Source organism: Haliaeetus albicilla, chromosome 3 (assembly GCF_947461875.1).
Source record: "Haliaeetus albicilla chromosome 3, bHalAlb1.1, whole genome shotgun sequence".
In the NCBI taxonomy this organism is placed as follows: domain Eukaryota; kingdom Metazoa; phylum Chordata; class Aves; order Accipitriformes; family Accipitridae; genus Haliaeetus; species Haliaeetus albicilla.
Window position 1 is genome coordinate 63,397,142 of NC_091485.1, and position 16,920 is coordinate 63,414,061.

General features: G+C 42.6%; 1 protein-coding gene across 1 annotated transcript in view; it reads right to left on the minus strand.

The window, feature by feature from the left end:
* Positions 1-1,585: 1,585 nt before the first annotated feature.
* SNTB1 (syntrophin beta 1) overlaps positions 1,586-16,920 on the minus strand; it is a 117,917-nt gene continuing 102,582 nt past the window's right edge. The window contains exons 4-7 of the mRNA XM_069779973.1: positions 15,481-15,620; positions 8,520-8,716; positions 6,559-6,749; positions 1,586-5,251 (exon numbers count right to left, since the gene is read on the minus strand). Of these exons, the coding sequence (XP_069636074.1) occupies positions 5,159-5,251; positions 6,559-6,749; positions 8,520-8,716; positions 15,481-15,620 (621 nt within the window). The 3' untranslated portion in view covers positions 1,586-5,158. The remainder of the gene's footprint in view (positions 5,252-6,558; positions 6,750-8,519; positions 8,717-15,480; positions 15,621-16,920) is intronic.

The following is a 16,920-nucleotide window of genomic DNA, read 5'->3' on the forward strand; positions in this document are numbered from 1 at the left end:
GGAAACATAAACATTTTGATGTATTGTTTGTTTGCATGATTACCAGTGCTGAACTAATACAATCTTGCCCATGTCTCATTTGCTCTTTGTTACTACGTTGCAGGGTTTTTTAGGGTAAGTGATAGCTAGTTTATTATCATGGCTTAACACTGTGCCCCATTTGAGCTGCGATAACTGTCCTTGTCCATGCTCTTAACCTACAAAAAAGCATGCAAAATAATTTGACCTGGTCTACCCTTACAGCGCGAAACCAAATCATCTTACACGTGTCGTAGTTCAAAAACCCCACACTAAGAGTTCCCACAGCTCACATAACATGTTGTAACTTACATGATACAGAATGTAACGTCACCCTTTGCCTCTGAATTTCAAATTATTTTCTTGTTTGTGGGTGCTGCACCCAAAATCCAGTCAGCCCTATGCATACTTTGGGCGGTTGCTTTCATGTTTTTTAGAAGTCAGGATATAAGTCATATTGACCAATATACAGTTATGGTTTGCCCATAATCCATGTTATATGCTTATACAAGATTGGGTAAGACAACACTGATGTGGTTGCGATTACTTGGTGATATGATTACTTGTAATATTACAGCAATTGCATGATGAATATCACTGGGCTACCACAGAACTTAACTTGGGTACAAATGCTTTTCCAAATTCACAAACTCCCTTTTCCATATTCACAGTTCTCCCTGGGGATTTGTTTTCTAATGCCTCTAATTCAAGCACAGAAATTCTGACAAAGGAGACAAACTGAAAAGCTAATCCTTTGTGGAAAAAGTAGCTGGTATGTTCACAAGAGGTTGTTATCTTTGTTACTTAAATATTTAATGTTTTTCCCTCACGCTTTTAAACTAAACTTTTGCCCTGGTTAACCTAGGGGTTCGCTTATATCAAGCAGGCTGAGTTTCTCGAAATTTTGCTAGTATATTATTATCTGCTCTTTAAAATCAAAGTCACCACTGAATTCAGAAGTGTCCATTTTAGATACAATTCCCAATTACTTTATAGTAATATTATATACAGTAATAGTGTGTGTATATATATAGTAATATATAATACATACTATAGTAATAGTCTCTATATATAGTAAATAGTTCCAGTAAACAGCTAGTTATAAACCTACCAGTTTGACTCTTACGAAAAATAAGATAAATTTACCAATCAATGATAGTATAACAATCTGGGGCACATCATTTGTTTAGGCCCTGATTCTGCTTCCACTGAAACTGAAGAAGCTCCAATTAACCTTTAAACATGGGTAAGAGGACATTGAGAAGTCTTGCAGATGGAAATCAGATCAACCTTTACTTCAAATCAGCTGTGCTTCCGAATGTGAAGAGCTGGATGGAGTGTGCCTCCATGTCCTGTGGCAAGAAACAACACTTACCTTCCGCAGAAGGACAAGGCACTTGTTTTGTTATTTGGAAATGACCAATTCTAATGACGTTCGTGGTAGCGATTTACTCGGTAGCACATAAAGAGTTGTGTTTCAATTTATAAAGTACCTTAAGAGATGCTAGTTCCATTTAAAGAGCAAGACTCTTAGGAAACACAGTATGTTTCCCTGAACACACTCAGATCAGCTTTATTTTCTTTTATTTTTTTTTTTAACAAACACCTTGTATCACATTTTTCCAATAACATGTATGTTCCAATATGTATCCAAGTCTTTTTAATGGTGAAGCTGCTATACAAACTTTCTGATCAGACCGTTCCATTTACAGTCAGTATTTTGTGAAAAGAGTGGAACTCAGGAATATCCCTTTTTAGGGTTTCCATGCAGCTGGTCTGCCATACCTCAGATCAGACTGAAAGAAGAGGCTTAAATTCCCACAGTTAGCTTTTCTATTTGGGCCACCAAGTTAAGAATTAAAGTAGAAGGGAAGAAAACCATCTTTTTTTCCATAACCATTCATAAGATAAGCAAGGCACATGTTGGCCTCACTCCCTGAATGCAGAAGCTCGAGCAGAAATTTCTGCTTTTTTTTTTTTTATGACTTCTATAACCACCCAGTTAAGTATAAGCAAGAGAGAAAGCACTGTAACTTCAGCAGGTGAGTCTGAGCGACCTTGCCCAGAACATCCTTCTGGCCTTTCAGTAAATGCCAGCAGCAAAAAAAAAAATGCTGCATACTTATGCTTTCAGCCTGTCATCAACAGTGCCACTATCACATGAACACCAAGCTTACTTGATAGAAAGCACCAATGCACCATTGACAGTACATTAATACTTTTTTTTTATTTTAAATTTTTAAAAGTCATTCCATCAATACGATGAATAGTTCTCTCAAGTAACTGAATTTTTAACAGAATGACTGAGGTTTAAAGTGTAATTTTCCCCAGCCCAAAACCAAAGGACAGCCTTTGCAACAGCTTGTTTGGGTACAAAGTAACCTCACCTCACAAAAATCCAATAAATGACTTTATTAAATATATTCTTTTCCTCTAAAATATAAATATTCACTATACTCTTATAAATGTGGAGTAGGTTCATATTTCATTTATCTATCCCATCCAAATATGAATCAGTCCAAAATCTGAAAATGAAGAAATAGCATCTGTAATTGTCATTATTTTTTCTATAAATATATATAATATGAATTTTCTTTGCAAACTGTTTAGTTATTCATTTATACTTCATATAGTACTGAGCACCTTAGATTACATATTGTGTCATTTAATTGTTGGTACTAATATAGGAATTTGTAATATTTACAATGCACATACATGTTAGGTATAACATTCCAGTGATTTGTAAGTGTTAAAGGAACAAGGAAATAGTGCAGTATAGTTTACATATGTATTTAACCTACCCCACTGTATGCAAGTTTTCACTTCAATCTCTGGAACTTTTATAGGAGCCTGTGTCCAAATTTTTAAGTTATACTTTGGAACAGCAATAAAAATGTCCTGAATCGCTTTTTAAAAACTTCACACAACTGTTTACTTGACGATGTGATGTGAGTCCATACTCAAAGACCCAGTCCCCCCAGCGTACCGACTGCTCTCAGCTTCTCAGAAGACGTTCTCCTAGAAGCTTCCAAGCCAAAGGACACCCAAGTAACTGCCACAGAAAGTTAAGTGAACGGCAGTGGTTGCTAAATGAGAAAAGTCCATTTGGAAATTATTGGAGAGTTATGTAACATGTTATCTCCTACCTTGTGAATTTACACGAGGAATTAATTTTTAAGTGCAAGTACCATGACAGTAAAAACAAAGTTCACAGCTGGGTGACTCCCCTCCCAGGCTTGCTCTTGACTGGTGGGGCTGCTCTTCCAAATGGCAATTTAGCTGTTCTTCAATGATCGTTTTCTGTATTTGTGGATTCAGCCCATCATCTTAATTTTTTAATTAGTTTCGATGATTAAGATAGCTATAGAAACCACCACAAATTAATTCCTATACTGTGAATAAACAGCATGACTTACACTTAAATTTCAAGACGTAGCTTAAAAGCAACATGGAACCAAACTGTGTTTTTAATTTTCCTCTTTGCCAGCTAAGTGATGCTAAGTTGAAACTTAATGTGCTTTCCCAAGAATAAAAGAAGTGTTGTAATATGACAAGTGAACTTCCACAAGCTTTGGATTTATTACTTCCTGTACAGTTCCTGTCCTTCAAAGTATGAATTTAGGGCAAAAGTCTAAAAGCAAACAAAATCTCACCCCTATATGAAGCAGTTCTGTTTGCAAAGTAAGAGCAACATAAATACCATCCCTGTTCTGCTTCCCAACCTGACCACGTTAAGCCAATTTAGTAGTTCCCTGTTCCCACCTGACCACATTAAGACAATTTAGTAGTTCCAGGTGCAAGCTGTGTGCATCATCTCTGACGATGAAGGTCAGTGTTTCTGCCTGCTTTGCACCCAATGTAACTGTGAACAAGGCTGAAACTCAGTGATTCGCATGTTTTGACTTAAAACGGTAAGCTGTGGTGCAAAACAGGAACTAGTAAGTTACGGGTACAGAGGTGAACATCTTGTGTTTCACCAGTAAGGAATAAAGCTGAACTTGCCAAGTCATGCTCACAGGAGCAGTTCCGTATTAAGGCTTTTCTGGCAGTGCAGCTCGTGTTCCTGCCCTGGTGTGTTTCCTCACTGTTGTGGAGCTTCTTGAATAATTTTTCTGATCTAATCTAGAAAACTCTCAAAAAATCAAGTCTTCCTCCTTCCCCACATTTGTTCTATGAAGACCACATAACCAGCCTCGTCAGAGCTGAGGGGGTGACACCGTAGGGGTAGGAGGACAGGAAGCTCAGCATGGCTTTCTGTTGGAAAACCACTGTGGAAATGTGCTGGCACAAGCTTAGGTCATGCTTCAGCATGGATTTAGGTAACTTTTACCTGAGCTGGGGATCTTGGTTAGTTGAAACTCATTAAGCCATTCTGGGAAGTCACTGTAAAAATACATCCTGTGTGTTCAGTAACAAAGGACACTCCTACCTACGCCCCACTGACAGCCAGCTCCCAATACATCGCTATAGCTAGTCTTGCTTTGGGTCCATCGCTAGGAATGTACACAAGATGTCTTCATCATTTAACTTGAAAGTGCCACTCAGCAGGGACCCTCCGGCTGTTCACTGACCACAGCTCTATTGCTTTAGAGCATCTGACTCAAAGGTGCATATTGGCATGCTCTCCTGGGTATTCAAGCAAGAGGTTCTGACAGCACTCCAAGAGAAAAATCTTCTGTAAGCGGTGCACAGGTTAGAACAGAAAAAATATTTTACGTTTGGGTGGTGGGACAATCTTGTCTGGAGAACCTCTACTCAAACAACTTTAAGCTTGCATCACAACCAACACCCGCTCTTGTCTGCTTAGCCCTTTACTTATTCTACATAAACAAGTACATTGAAATAGGCACAATTTATGATTCTGAAACATTTACATGTATGGTACTACACGCTTTTACTGTCTCATATGGGATTTTAAAATCCCGTTATTTACAATGAAATCCACTGTTTTCCTTGTCATGTCACCTCTTTAGCTGATCAAAATGAAACCTGGGCCTTGGAAGACTGCAGAAATGACCAACACCCAGTACTGAACCCCAAGCTGGTGTATGCTGCTAGCTGGTATGGGCTGCTGCTGTTGACTGTACTTCAGATTAGCATGGTCGCTTTGTCCTTCTTTGAAGAAACAGATGTATCCCACTTATGCCACCAAGCCAAGTCTTGTAATCTTTGCTGACAGGAAGGAATGAATGATGAACACAATTGGTTTTGGACAGGAATGAAGGTCCAGTTGCTGAAAAGTACAGAAAGAAGCCAAGTTGAGAATTATTAGATTACAGCTCAAATAAGCAATCATTTATGGAGTACTTGATTAACTGCTGCCTGGTATTTTGAACAGGCTTCTATTAATAACAAGCCTTTATTACAACATACTGTCTTTCCTTTGCATACAGCTGCAAATATTTAGGTTACTGAAAGTAAGTAATAAGCATCTTGAGAGCAGATGGGATCCTGGTGCCTCTGGGCTTGCATCCACCTGGGTAAGCAGCAGAAAATGGAGTCAGATGCTGCAAGCAGTTTCCCAAGAGGTTCAACCCCTCCATCTTTTCAGGCTCTGTTTCTGACCAGGGATGGTGGTCAGATGGTCTATGTCCAATACCCAGTGCATCTGCTGTTGGTCATAGCTGAAGCCAGGATACTGCACTTTCAGCTGATGCTGCATGGTTGCTCCTCTGTTCACACAGCTGGCAGCGAGACTGAACTGAGACTTTTTTTTCCATAGTCACAGTTCAGATGATCTCACCACATGCTTGCTAAGCATGACAGACTTGTCAGTCTGACCAGCAGGTTCAACAGTAGGTTCACATCTAAACGAACCAGATTTGCCTTTCCACCAGTCGACTTTATTGAGAGCTAGTAACAAATTCCCTTCTGAAAGCCCGACAATAAGCAGTTCACAGAGTATATATTATCAAAGGTGATGTGATTAGGCACCCAACGTGCTCAGGAACTGCTGAAAAAATTTGGCAGGAAAGACCATGTTTACATGCATAATTTATGGTATCTAAACTGCTTGTAGGAATAAGCACCTTATTTTTAGGCATTGTGACAGCTAACTTAGAGGCCTAAGCAGACAGTTTGCACTACATCTGTAGTCTTCAATTTTTTTCAGCAACTAGATGTTCAAAAATAAAACGTAGCTTGTTGTCATAACAAAGTCCCTATGTGTACATTGGAATTAATAATATCTTATTCTTAAGTTCTTCCACCCACAATCATTTAAAAAGTTAAATGGATACATACCAAAATTCTAACATCTGGCTATTTAGAGATACAATTTGTTCTTAAATGTAAGAAATCTTTCATCCCTCCTTGCATGGTTTTACCATTTTCTCTCTCTTTTTAGTGTATTTCCTTCTAAAGCCAGATTGTCATGCTGCACTAGAAAACAGTGTCTAAATACTGGTACTGGAACCTGGTACTGGCCAGCTGTTTAGAACAGAATAGAATATGTAGTAGGAAGAGACCTACAACGATCATCTAGTCCAACTTCCATTAGTGCTTCTCCACCCCCACAGCCTGAAGGAACACAGTACTTACAATTTCTCCATCCTTTCCTCCAAAGTCTAAATAAAGCATCCTTATCCCATCATCTGAGGACATTTTCAGTTTTTCGTAAGGATATTGTGCAATTGTCTTAGAGAAGGCACCATCTTGCGGTTCAGTTGTAAGAGAGAATCCATGTTCATAATGGATGGTCAAACGGCACTCCTGGCTTTTATATGTGCAAGCTGAAGAAGGAAACAAAATTTAGTCTGTAATGTTCTTAAAAGCAATAAATTCTATTTGGCTGCAGATATCTGCATTTTACATTCGATCTCAACACTACTTGCGGAAACTAACCTTTCCTAAAACTGGGCTAATCATGCTCTAACTGTAAACCTGCAGATTTGGGAAAACAACAGAAATCTTTCTGTTGTGCAAGGTCCAAGCAAGGTTAGTTACGGTGTAAACACACAGACTAAAATTGTGCTCGGCAGTAGCAGTAGTGGTGTCAGGCCTTTCGGTTATTCGCTGCATTCTTCATGTTGCAGCATACATCTACATGCTGACACAAAAACAATCTGCTGAAGTTTAAGAAGGCTCAGGCTGGCATTTCCTCCTTCCAAACCTTGACAAAGTCACAGCTACTCTTCTCCTTATGTCTGACAGACATAGCCAGAATCAATAAATGCGGCGCACAACACACGAGAAAATTAGAAGCTGTAAAGGGTTTCCCTAAAGTATTTTGACAAAGATGAAGACACTCCTGAGTCCTCATTAGTGTCGTGGTAATTGAAAAAGGGCCCAGATGATAATTGTATATAATAGCTACTGCAAGCAGAAAGCCTGCATCTTCCCCTCAGCTCAGAAACGTAGGCCGTGATCCAAATTAAAAAATGAAGAGTTCAGGTGTTCACATCCCAAATTCTCTGTTCCACTACTTTCCCCTGAACAGTTCTGCCAAGAAGGGTCCTTGGCACTGGGATAAAAGCACCGTGATAAACGAAGGGGCTGATGCCCTCCTCCTCTTTTGGAAAGAAAGGCACCCATGTCACTGGGCCGAGGAGATGGACATGCCCTCGAGGTGGTCCCCACCGAACAGTCCGGCTGGTTTCCACACCAGAGGCCCTCGCAAAGCCGCCCAAGCTCCCTGCGGGGCACGGGGCCTGGCAGGCCATGGCCAGGCGTCCCTGAGCTCCGCAGCACCTGATGGCTTCAGGAAATCGGAGCTGCCCTTGGTCACGGAGCGGATTTGTGCTTTGGCTCTTGCTCTCACGTTTTTAGGCAACGAGCGGAGACAACGTTCAACTTTAACAGCCCCACCGACCGTAGGCCTAGCGGGGGAAGGACTCCCAAATCCCAGGGGCACAGCCTCAAAGCCTCCCCAGGCTAGCAGCTACCTCACCGAACCGGGCATCACCCCAGAGCATCTGCAGCCGATCACTTTCATTCCAGTCGATTTTGCATGTACAGAAGTGCTAAGAATGACACCCTGATGCTCAGGGAGGGAAATGACTAGCCATCAAAATGTGGCTGTTGTTAGACTGGTTTGTATTTTTTTTAGTCTTCTCAAGTGTGCAGAGCTGGGTGAATAAATGACCAATTCACACTTGTGAACGTGCCGCTCCTCCTCTGCCTCCTCCCTCTGCAGGAGAAACTCCCGCCAGGCTCTCAGGAGTCTCCTCAATCTCAGAAAAATGCTCTTTTCTGTGGGTTTCTGGACAAACCTCTGACGATCACTACTCTGTGACACTCAGCCCTATATGGCTGACTACAGACTTGTGTCTGAAACAACATGCCGAAAACAAGACCAAAAGTCAGAAAGACAGTGACTGTGTCGCAGGCCACAGGTACCACACCAGCTGGGACTGGCTTAGAAACCAAGGGGACAATATTTTAAACACAGAGTCTTAAATATGCACATTTTTTTAAATGAATCACCTCTAGCAGAAGGAGCCTGAGCTACCCATGAGTGTCACGAGGAGGTGTGGAGATGCAGTGCCGCAGACGTTACTCACATGTGGTGATTTCCGTGATGAGCTCCGCAGAATTGTGGCAGCCCTGCACTACGCTCCTCGTCCACAGTGAGAGGTCTCGGCTAGTCTCTGTCCTGAACAGATGGGTTTCAATCCCTTGCCTTGTACCAGTACGGGTTGCAAAAGACAAATCCACCCCTGACTGCGGTGAGCCTTTTCCTGGGCCAGAATGGACCAACCTGCAATTGAAAACACATCATTGGATTATCACGCTGACAGAGCACACTGTGCCAAAATCCCTACCCGAGCACAGCTCTGCTTTATCCTTTCCTAAACACCCGTGGTTCAGAGCATGAGAACAGGCATCTCTGTATTTGAGCCTAAAGTGACTCCTAGTGACACTCAGAAGAGTGACGGTCCAAGGGGGCGAGTACAGCAGCAGCCAGACATGCAGGTGATGATGGGGATGTCTTAAAATTTCCTAATGAATTGTACAAAACACCCATTTGGATGAGGAAGTGAGGGAAATCACTGACTGGTCTGTGGTCATGGCATTTGGTCCACAGCTACAAGTGCTTGCTCAGATAAGGCAGCTGAATTCAACTTTCACTGTCAAGCAGCATTTGCCATAAAGCTTAAACATCTGCAGACAAACTCAATGGTAAATGCTGTCGGATAAAGTAAGAAGTTCTGTAAAATATGCAGATGCCGAAGTACTGTCTTGTGCATACTTTTCCCATAAGGAACCTGTAAAATGCAAAATGTTGCAGCTACTTGTAATCTGAAATTCTTTCACATTTTGCTGCAATTAACATTTTTTTGCCTGGCATCAACAGCTGATCTCCTGTGACCAAAAAAGGTTTGTTCATCTGGGCAAACACTAATTGCAGGGAATATTTTTGAGTGAGAAAATCAGCACCTCATAATATTTAATTCTTCTTTGAGACTGCCCTTTTGGTGTTTTTTTTTCCCTGCAGAAGTGTGGACAGTGAATACAGAATTCACTCAGGGACATGACACTGATTCAGCTGAAAAGAATAAGCCAGAGGAGCTCATCACCCTTTGAGATCCAGACACTAACCCTCAGAGGGAGTCACAAAATGAAATTCTTCTGAAAACCTTATTTCTGTCTTGTGTCTCCTGTTTCCCCTTCTATAGCCAAACAATATACTTCATATGAGACTATAGAGTAAGTATGTAGCATGGTAGTAGAATACTTGTGCTGAAGGATAAAACATTAGATTATACTAATCATCTACTGAATGCTAATTCACCCTCAAATTATTGTTTTGCATCTGAAAGAATAGTTGCCTGTTAGCTGACACTGTAGAAGTATGCCATCAGAGATGTTTATTTAATAGAGAAAAAAAGCAGAAAGGAAAGAAAAAGCATAACTTTAGCTTTTCAGTTATTAAACCACTAACCATAGGGTATCTGAAATTTTCCCCAATTCCCTGGCATTCCATGCTGACATTTGGGATGCACATTGTGCCGAACAGATGCATCCCTCTTTCATACCCCGCTAGAAGGTTTGCAAGATTTGTTCATGCTCAGGTTTGTGGTAACTTTCTTTGGATTTTAAGCATCTGCCTTGATTTCATAGTCCCAGGAGGTCTCGGGAGGCAAGATGCAGAGTATCCTGGTCAGAGCTGCTCTGCCCCATGTCTGGGCAGGAAAGCCTCTTCCAAAGAGGCACCACCACCCTCCCCAAATGCTTTTTTTGCCTCTAGAAGGGCTGTGTCAATGCCCCACTCAGCTTTGATACTCAAGGTCTCCTAACTGCACCCTGGGCAGATCTTGCAGCTGGGGAGTCAGCGGCAAACAAACAGCCCAAAAACATTAATTCACTTTCATTTGGCATTGGGAAGTGCAAACTTTGAGGGGAAGCTGCATCTTGATAATTAAGGCAGGAGACTGGGAACTGAAATCTCCAGTGACTTCTGCTGCTGCCTGTCCCTGGCCAGTCAAGGCCACCGCTCTCATGCTGCCTTCTGCTACTGGGGCGACTGTGGGAAAGCAGCCTGGAAAATCACATCAAGTTTGTCCGTAAAAATAAAGCTATTCCAGCTTTTCCCTGGGTCATCCCTTCTCCTTTATGCAGTGCTCATCAGCTGTGCTAAAAATTGTTTTCTAACATTTGTGATACTGAACGTGTGACAGACAGATGGTTCCAATGTTTTATTTCCTTTCAAATCCAACCCCCACTCCCCTACATCTTTATGCTTTATCCATAGCACTGGCACTGTAGGTTTTTCAGCATATAAATAGAATGAAGATGTACTTTACAAATTAAAGTATGTGACACATGCAACATGAACATTGTTTCTTGCCTGCCTTCTCATTTCCTTTATACCCTCATGATTAAAAATTCAGTCTCCCTTTAAAATCCTTTTCTATCATACAACTCCAGATTGTGCTTTGGAAAATCATGCAGTTAAATATGAACTAGACAAACATGCAGGGGAACATTTGATAGTGTTTATGTACCAGCTGTCAGTACTAATGTATTTGGGTACAGGTCAAAGGATTCCCAAGCTTTAATAAAGCTGCATTCATGTGAGCTGTTTCATTTACATAAAAGATGTTTTATGCTAAAGACCACAAGAATACCTTGAGAGGCAAAAAAATAGTCTTAGAAACTTCACAGACAGCTTCCCCTCACCCCCGCCTCCCCGTCGCTTTGACCGCAGCCTAGGAGGTGTTTGTGGTGCATGCTGCACCCCAGAGCCGAAAAGGCACCCCAGGGCTGGCTCTGGTAATATTCACCCACAACCCCTGAAGGTTACTGGGCTCCGTGGAGGTTTCAGAGATGCCTGTGAGCACGCTGGAGCCTGAGCATGCTTCCCTGGAGCAGCCAGAGCCGCGAGAGGGCAGGAGAAGGTTGGTCACCATCGAGCCTGTTTGCACAGCGCGTACGTAACAGGCAGTGGCTGTAAAATGCAACTCTTGGGATGCTCCAGAGAGCCAGGGAGGCACTTCTAATCTTCTCGAATTTCTCCCTTGTCTCTCTATGTTTTGGGGACCGTTTTAGCATTAGTCTTTGCAAAGGTGTGATAGTAAGATGGGTGCAGTCCAACCTGAAGTGCTGGTGCTGGCTGAGATGCACTGGGACCTGCTTCTCATCCTAATGCTATGAAAAGAGTTTCAACCATTTACCGCAACAGCAAAATCTAATGGCCTCTTCAAAAAGGACAGTGAAAACAGCACTGACATTCAAAGCAAGCATTCAGCTGCTCATTTGAGATTTATCTCAGAAGAGACCATGATACAAGTGCATCAACAGTCATGCAGCTCTACCTAGTAGAAAGCCACTATCATCTGACCTCTCTTACCTTGGAAACCACTCCTTACCCTGACTTAGCATTTGAAATCTGCTCTGGAATGGCTGTACTCTTTGGAAACCTATGCACATGCTCTCAGTTCATCCGAGTTCTGCATGGAGGGAGCCACAACCACTCTCACTGCCCCGGGAAGATGAGCAGAGAACTTGCACAGCTTGCACGGCACCTCATGCACATTCCCTCGGGTGCTTGGGGACTCCAGTGCTCTCCACCTGCCCCTCTGCCCACTTGCACAGATGGCTAATCGGTGCCCAAACTCCTTCCCCAAATTTCCATGGCATTAACTATCAAACTGCTTTAATACTTTGTGGTTACAGACCTCAGGTTTACACAAAAGCTACTTTCCTGATCTTTAATCAGAGTCCAACATGGGCTGCTTTTTTTTTTTTCCCTTTCATTTCATATCTGGCTATGATAGATAACAGAATTTGATTGCAAACATTTAAGATGTAATTACTTAAGCCCCATTCCCATACTGGAGGGAGGCACTGTTATTCAGGTATAAGGAAACACTGAAAGAGAGATTATGACAAAAAGGTCCTTGGAGTCAGGGCTATGAGCCAGCTGCTGTGCCTCCTGGTGCAGAGATTTAAAGGAACAACTTAAATCTCCTGATCTCAGTTTTATTTGAGCTATTACTTATATTCCACACAAAGCTGGGAAAGACTGACTGGAAAGTATTTTTAGGTCTTAATAGCACCCCTAGGTTGAAGGCAAACTTATCAACAAACAAAAAGGGCATGTTGAAATTCTGCTGTTAAAATACTGTAAGAAGATTGCAATCCTTCTACCACTTTCCAATTTTCTCTGCTCATTATGTCTTGGGTAGATTAAGCATGACTCCATACAGTATCTGGCACTGAAGTTTTCCAGTTTCAGCAGCTTTTCAAATATGCATTAGCTAAGCAAAAATGTTTTCCCAAGGACTCATAAAAATCTGAAAGATGGGAGCAGCCAAGATTACAACATGTGGTCTGCAAACTTTCCAGGTGAAAAGTTCTAAATTGCACTGATCAATGCACAGAGGGGATTAAAAAACCCGTCACGAGGAAGGTAATCACTGACTGAGAATGAACACAGCAGTCAATACCAACAGCAAAGCCTGTGTATTTTTTTGTTATAACTGTACTCAGTGTGACAGGTCATAAAACCAGGATCCTGCAGGGTTTTAATCAAAATCACCCAAAACAGTAGGTGTAATGATTTAGGGAATCTGTCAGTTTATGTAATCTGCTCACCTTGGGGATTCATGTATTTATATGTATTTATCAGATTGCGACTCCATTCTGAATGTCACATTCTCCATATCTGCTGTCTTTTTACCTGAGTGTTAAATTCACAGCTATATTAGTAAGAAATCACAGAGATGGGGCTGGAATGGTTCTCAGGAGGTCACCCGGCGCATCCCGCTTCCCAGCGCAGGGCTAACTGTGCCGACACACTCCTGAAGGTTACAGTGTCACCTGTCCTTCAAAGTCCCCAGTGATAAGGATCGCACACCTTTCCTAGAGAATCTAATCCAGTACCTCACCCACACACCAAGTTTTTCCCAGGACCTACCCCAAATCTCCCCTATCCAGCAGGGACCTGGAGAACATGCTCCCTTGTCCTCCTCGTGTCTCATCTTCATACTTGAAAACTACTGATGTGTTTTCCATGGACTTCTCTAGATTAAATAACTAAGGTTTCTTAAGTATTACCCTACTGACAGTGCTTTCTAGGTCTTACATTTGCATTGCTTTCTTCTAGACCTTCCACAGTTAAATGGCATCTTTTTGGAAGTGCAATGCCTCACATGAAGGTGGTGTATCACCTGAGGCTTTACTCATGCTCTGTAGTTAGGTAGGATTACTACACCTGCCTAACACACAACACTTCTGCTATAACCCAAGATGATTTTCTGTATTTTCCAGGTGCTTCCTGGCAGAACAACTACCTTGTCACTCATTCTCCACCCCAAACCAGCGCAGCTGATTATTCCCCAGCACTGAACTTTGCACTTGTCCTTTCTGAACCACATCCTGCCTTTCTTACAGACCACTTTCCCAGTCTGTAAAGACCCTTCAGCAGCCTGACACCTGTGCTGAGCAACTTCTCATTCCCCTCCAGCCTGAAGGCTGATGCTCCTCCACTCATACGAGAATCCCATCAGACAGGGAGATGACTATCCCCACCCAAGGCAAACTGGTCTGCTATCAGATCTGAACTCCTGAGAAAAAGTAATTAAGTAACAGGCCCTCCAAGACAAGGACTTAAGACTGTTTGATGCAGTAAATTGGTGGTCACTGATGATGGGGGCTGGCGATGCCCACCAAAGTGCTGTCTTTACACGTGACGACGTGTGGACAGGAAGGAGAAGGGTGTGCTGCAGGATCTCCAGTCACTTTAAGGACAAGGACTCAGGTCCATGTACAAACGACACCCCGAAGCAGGGGGGAGGAGACGCATCACCTTCTGCTGGGGTGCTCTTGCTTCACAAACTCTTAAGGCTTAGTGACACACCTGGATGCAGCCTCTGGCTCCAACACCTTACCCAGTTTTCACTGGGAATTGTCACCTGGAATTGTCAACCTTCACCACCACACTGCGCGGCAGGCTGCAAGCTGCAAAGCTTGGGGCTCTCGCCTCATGTTATGGTAACAAAGAATGAGTCAGAAGCTGGCTTCCCAGAAAGTCTGAAAACTCCATCATGGGTAGGTAGACTGGCACAAAACAAACATCAGTGTAATTCACTGACTTTTTTTTTTTAATATACTGATTTAGCAGCAAAGCCTCAGTTCATTTGGGGAGAGAACTAAAACACTGAGAACAAAAATTAACTAATGAGAGTGCAGTAAGAGCCCCACTGCTTTTGCCCATGTGCAACCAGCCCTTCTGAATGAGAACTCATTGAAAACGGTATAATAGAGGCCTGTAGCAAGGCCAAAACAATGGAACAGCAGCTCTTTCTCAAGCCCTTTGACCATACTGGCAGAGAAACGTGATTAAGATTCACATCAAGAAGCACAGACAGTTTCCACTGCACAAAGACAACCACAGGAAAGCTCTCTCTGAATTAGTGTTGATGGATACATTCAAAATAATGCAGATGGTTATTTCCAACCTAGATTCAAGAATGTGTCTTCTAAGCTCACCATTTTCAGCTAAAAAAGCCAGGAATTCATTTGCTAGAGCAGGAACAGAAGCCATGGTGAAATTAAGTGTCTCCATCACATGTGCAATCCTCCGAAAGCCCCAAACCAGTGGTGCAGAACTGCCACACCAGCACATCCAACTCAGGGCAACAATTTCACTTTTTTCAGCCTGGAGGAGCAGTTGAAAATCTGAGGGCCTCTGCCAAGCCCTCAGGTCTGCACACTGAGATAGAAATCTCAGGAGATCGAGCTTTTGGCTTTTTCAGTGCTCCTGCCTCTGGATCCAGGCCAAATGGCTGCGTCCATAATCCATCTGGTATGCTTCTGGCCATTAGCCTTGGCCAGAACTTGAAACGGAGGAGAAGAGAGGAGTTCAGGTGAGCACATCAGCCTACTGAAGAAGAATCTGCTTCTCAAACCATGACATTTCTAGTGTGATATATAGCTATGCACCAGCTATACCTGTTCCCAGCTGACTCAGCTGTTCCCACCACTCTTGAAGGGGCCATAATAAAAAAGCACAGGTACCTGGTGGCTAGCAGGGGGTAGGTATGCAGAGGGCTGAACCAAGCTTCTTTCATCCGTGGCATGCTCTCATATATTAAGAGGTCTTTCTCTGTCAAGACCACTAACACTGGCTTCCAGTGCTTCTCATTGTCTCCTGGCACCTGAAAGAGAGCAAAGTTTCAGTGAAACAACAAGTGACAAAGCTACCATCATGCAAAGCCCGATGATATGAACTTGTCAAGTCCTGGACAAGACAATGAACAAAAGAGAGTTTTACTTCTTTGGCTTTTTGGTATCTCCCACCTGAATTTATAACCAGCTGCAGCAGAAATGGAGTAAAGTGCAATGACATCTGCTGCTCTCATCAGCAGTGCAGTTTCTAGCCCTCCTTGCAGCCTTCCCCTACTACAGGCTACTCCATAAATGCAGTAGTGGAAGAACACTGAGACAGAGCTGGCTGTTATTTAGCTGTGGTATGCAGAAAAGGACCTTAAATGCGTACTTATAACGTGCACCATTCAGGCATAGCTGGCACATTAACCTGAGTGCTGGACACTGCTGCTGCTCTTTCTATTTCCAGGAGTGAAAAAAAGCTGCAACATCATCACTAATAAAGAAGTGTGTCAGGTAGTAAAAAATAGTGGTTTGGGAGCAGATGCTTTTTTCCTCAGCAGTTCATGTTTTCATTGCTTCTCCTTCCTTCATACCATTCTTCCAGTTTTACAAGTGCCAATTTATAAAGAGATCCAACCTAAACATGGGGTTGATCTGAAGCATTGACTGAGTGATAGATCTGCAACCGCATTTCAAACCCATCTGTTAAAGACATCTAAAGACTGGGGCATCAGAGCCCTTTACTGGCTGCAGAATCCAGGCGTGGAATTGTATTTTGTAGGTTAGCCATGTGGTAGTCCACATGGCTACACAATTACTGTTATGGGGACCAAGTACGTATCCTGTTTTTTATCTATTCTACTCTGGCAGCATAGAAGTGTCTTCAAATAGATGGGAATATGAAAAGGTCTTAGTTTCAAGTAAGAAGGAAGCTCTTCTCTTTCACAAATTCATCATTTTCCTTTTGGTGCGCATAAAGAAAAAGACACCCCATTAGGCAGTAACACTCACAGACATGCTTTCAAACCCAAACACCTCATCTGGGTACTAAAGGGAATGTAACAAATTCTGAGATTCACCAGAGAATCTGATTGTCTACATGACTCCTCCATTAAAACCTTCTCTGGAAAAGAGAAGCAGTTGTCTGGGCTGTTTTATGGGTGATGCCAGCCTACCTGCCATGGGCATGTGTCACTGGGCACATCACTGAGCGGAGAAACATATAAAAGGGATCAATCAAAGGTTGGCCAGGCTGGGAGTGGCACAGCCAGAAATGGTGATTCAGATCCTTAAGTACGATGTGTCTTCAGTGATGGATTCAGATTGAGAACCACACTTGAAATGCTT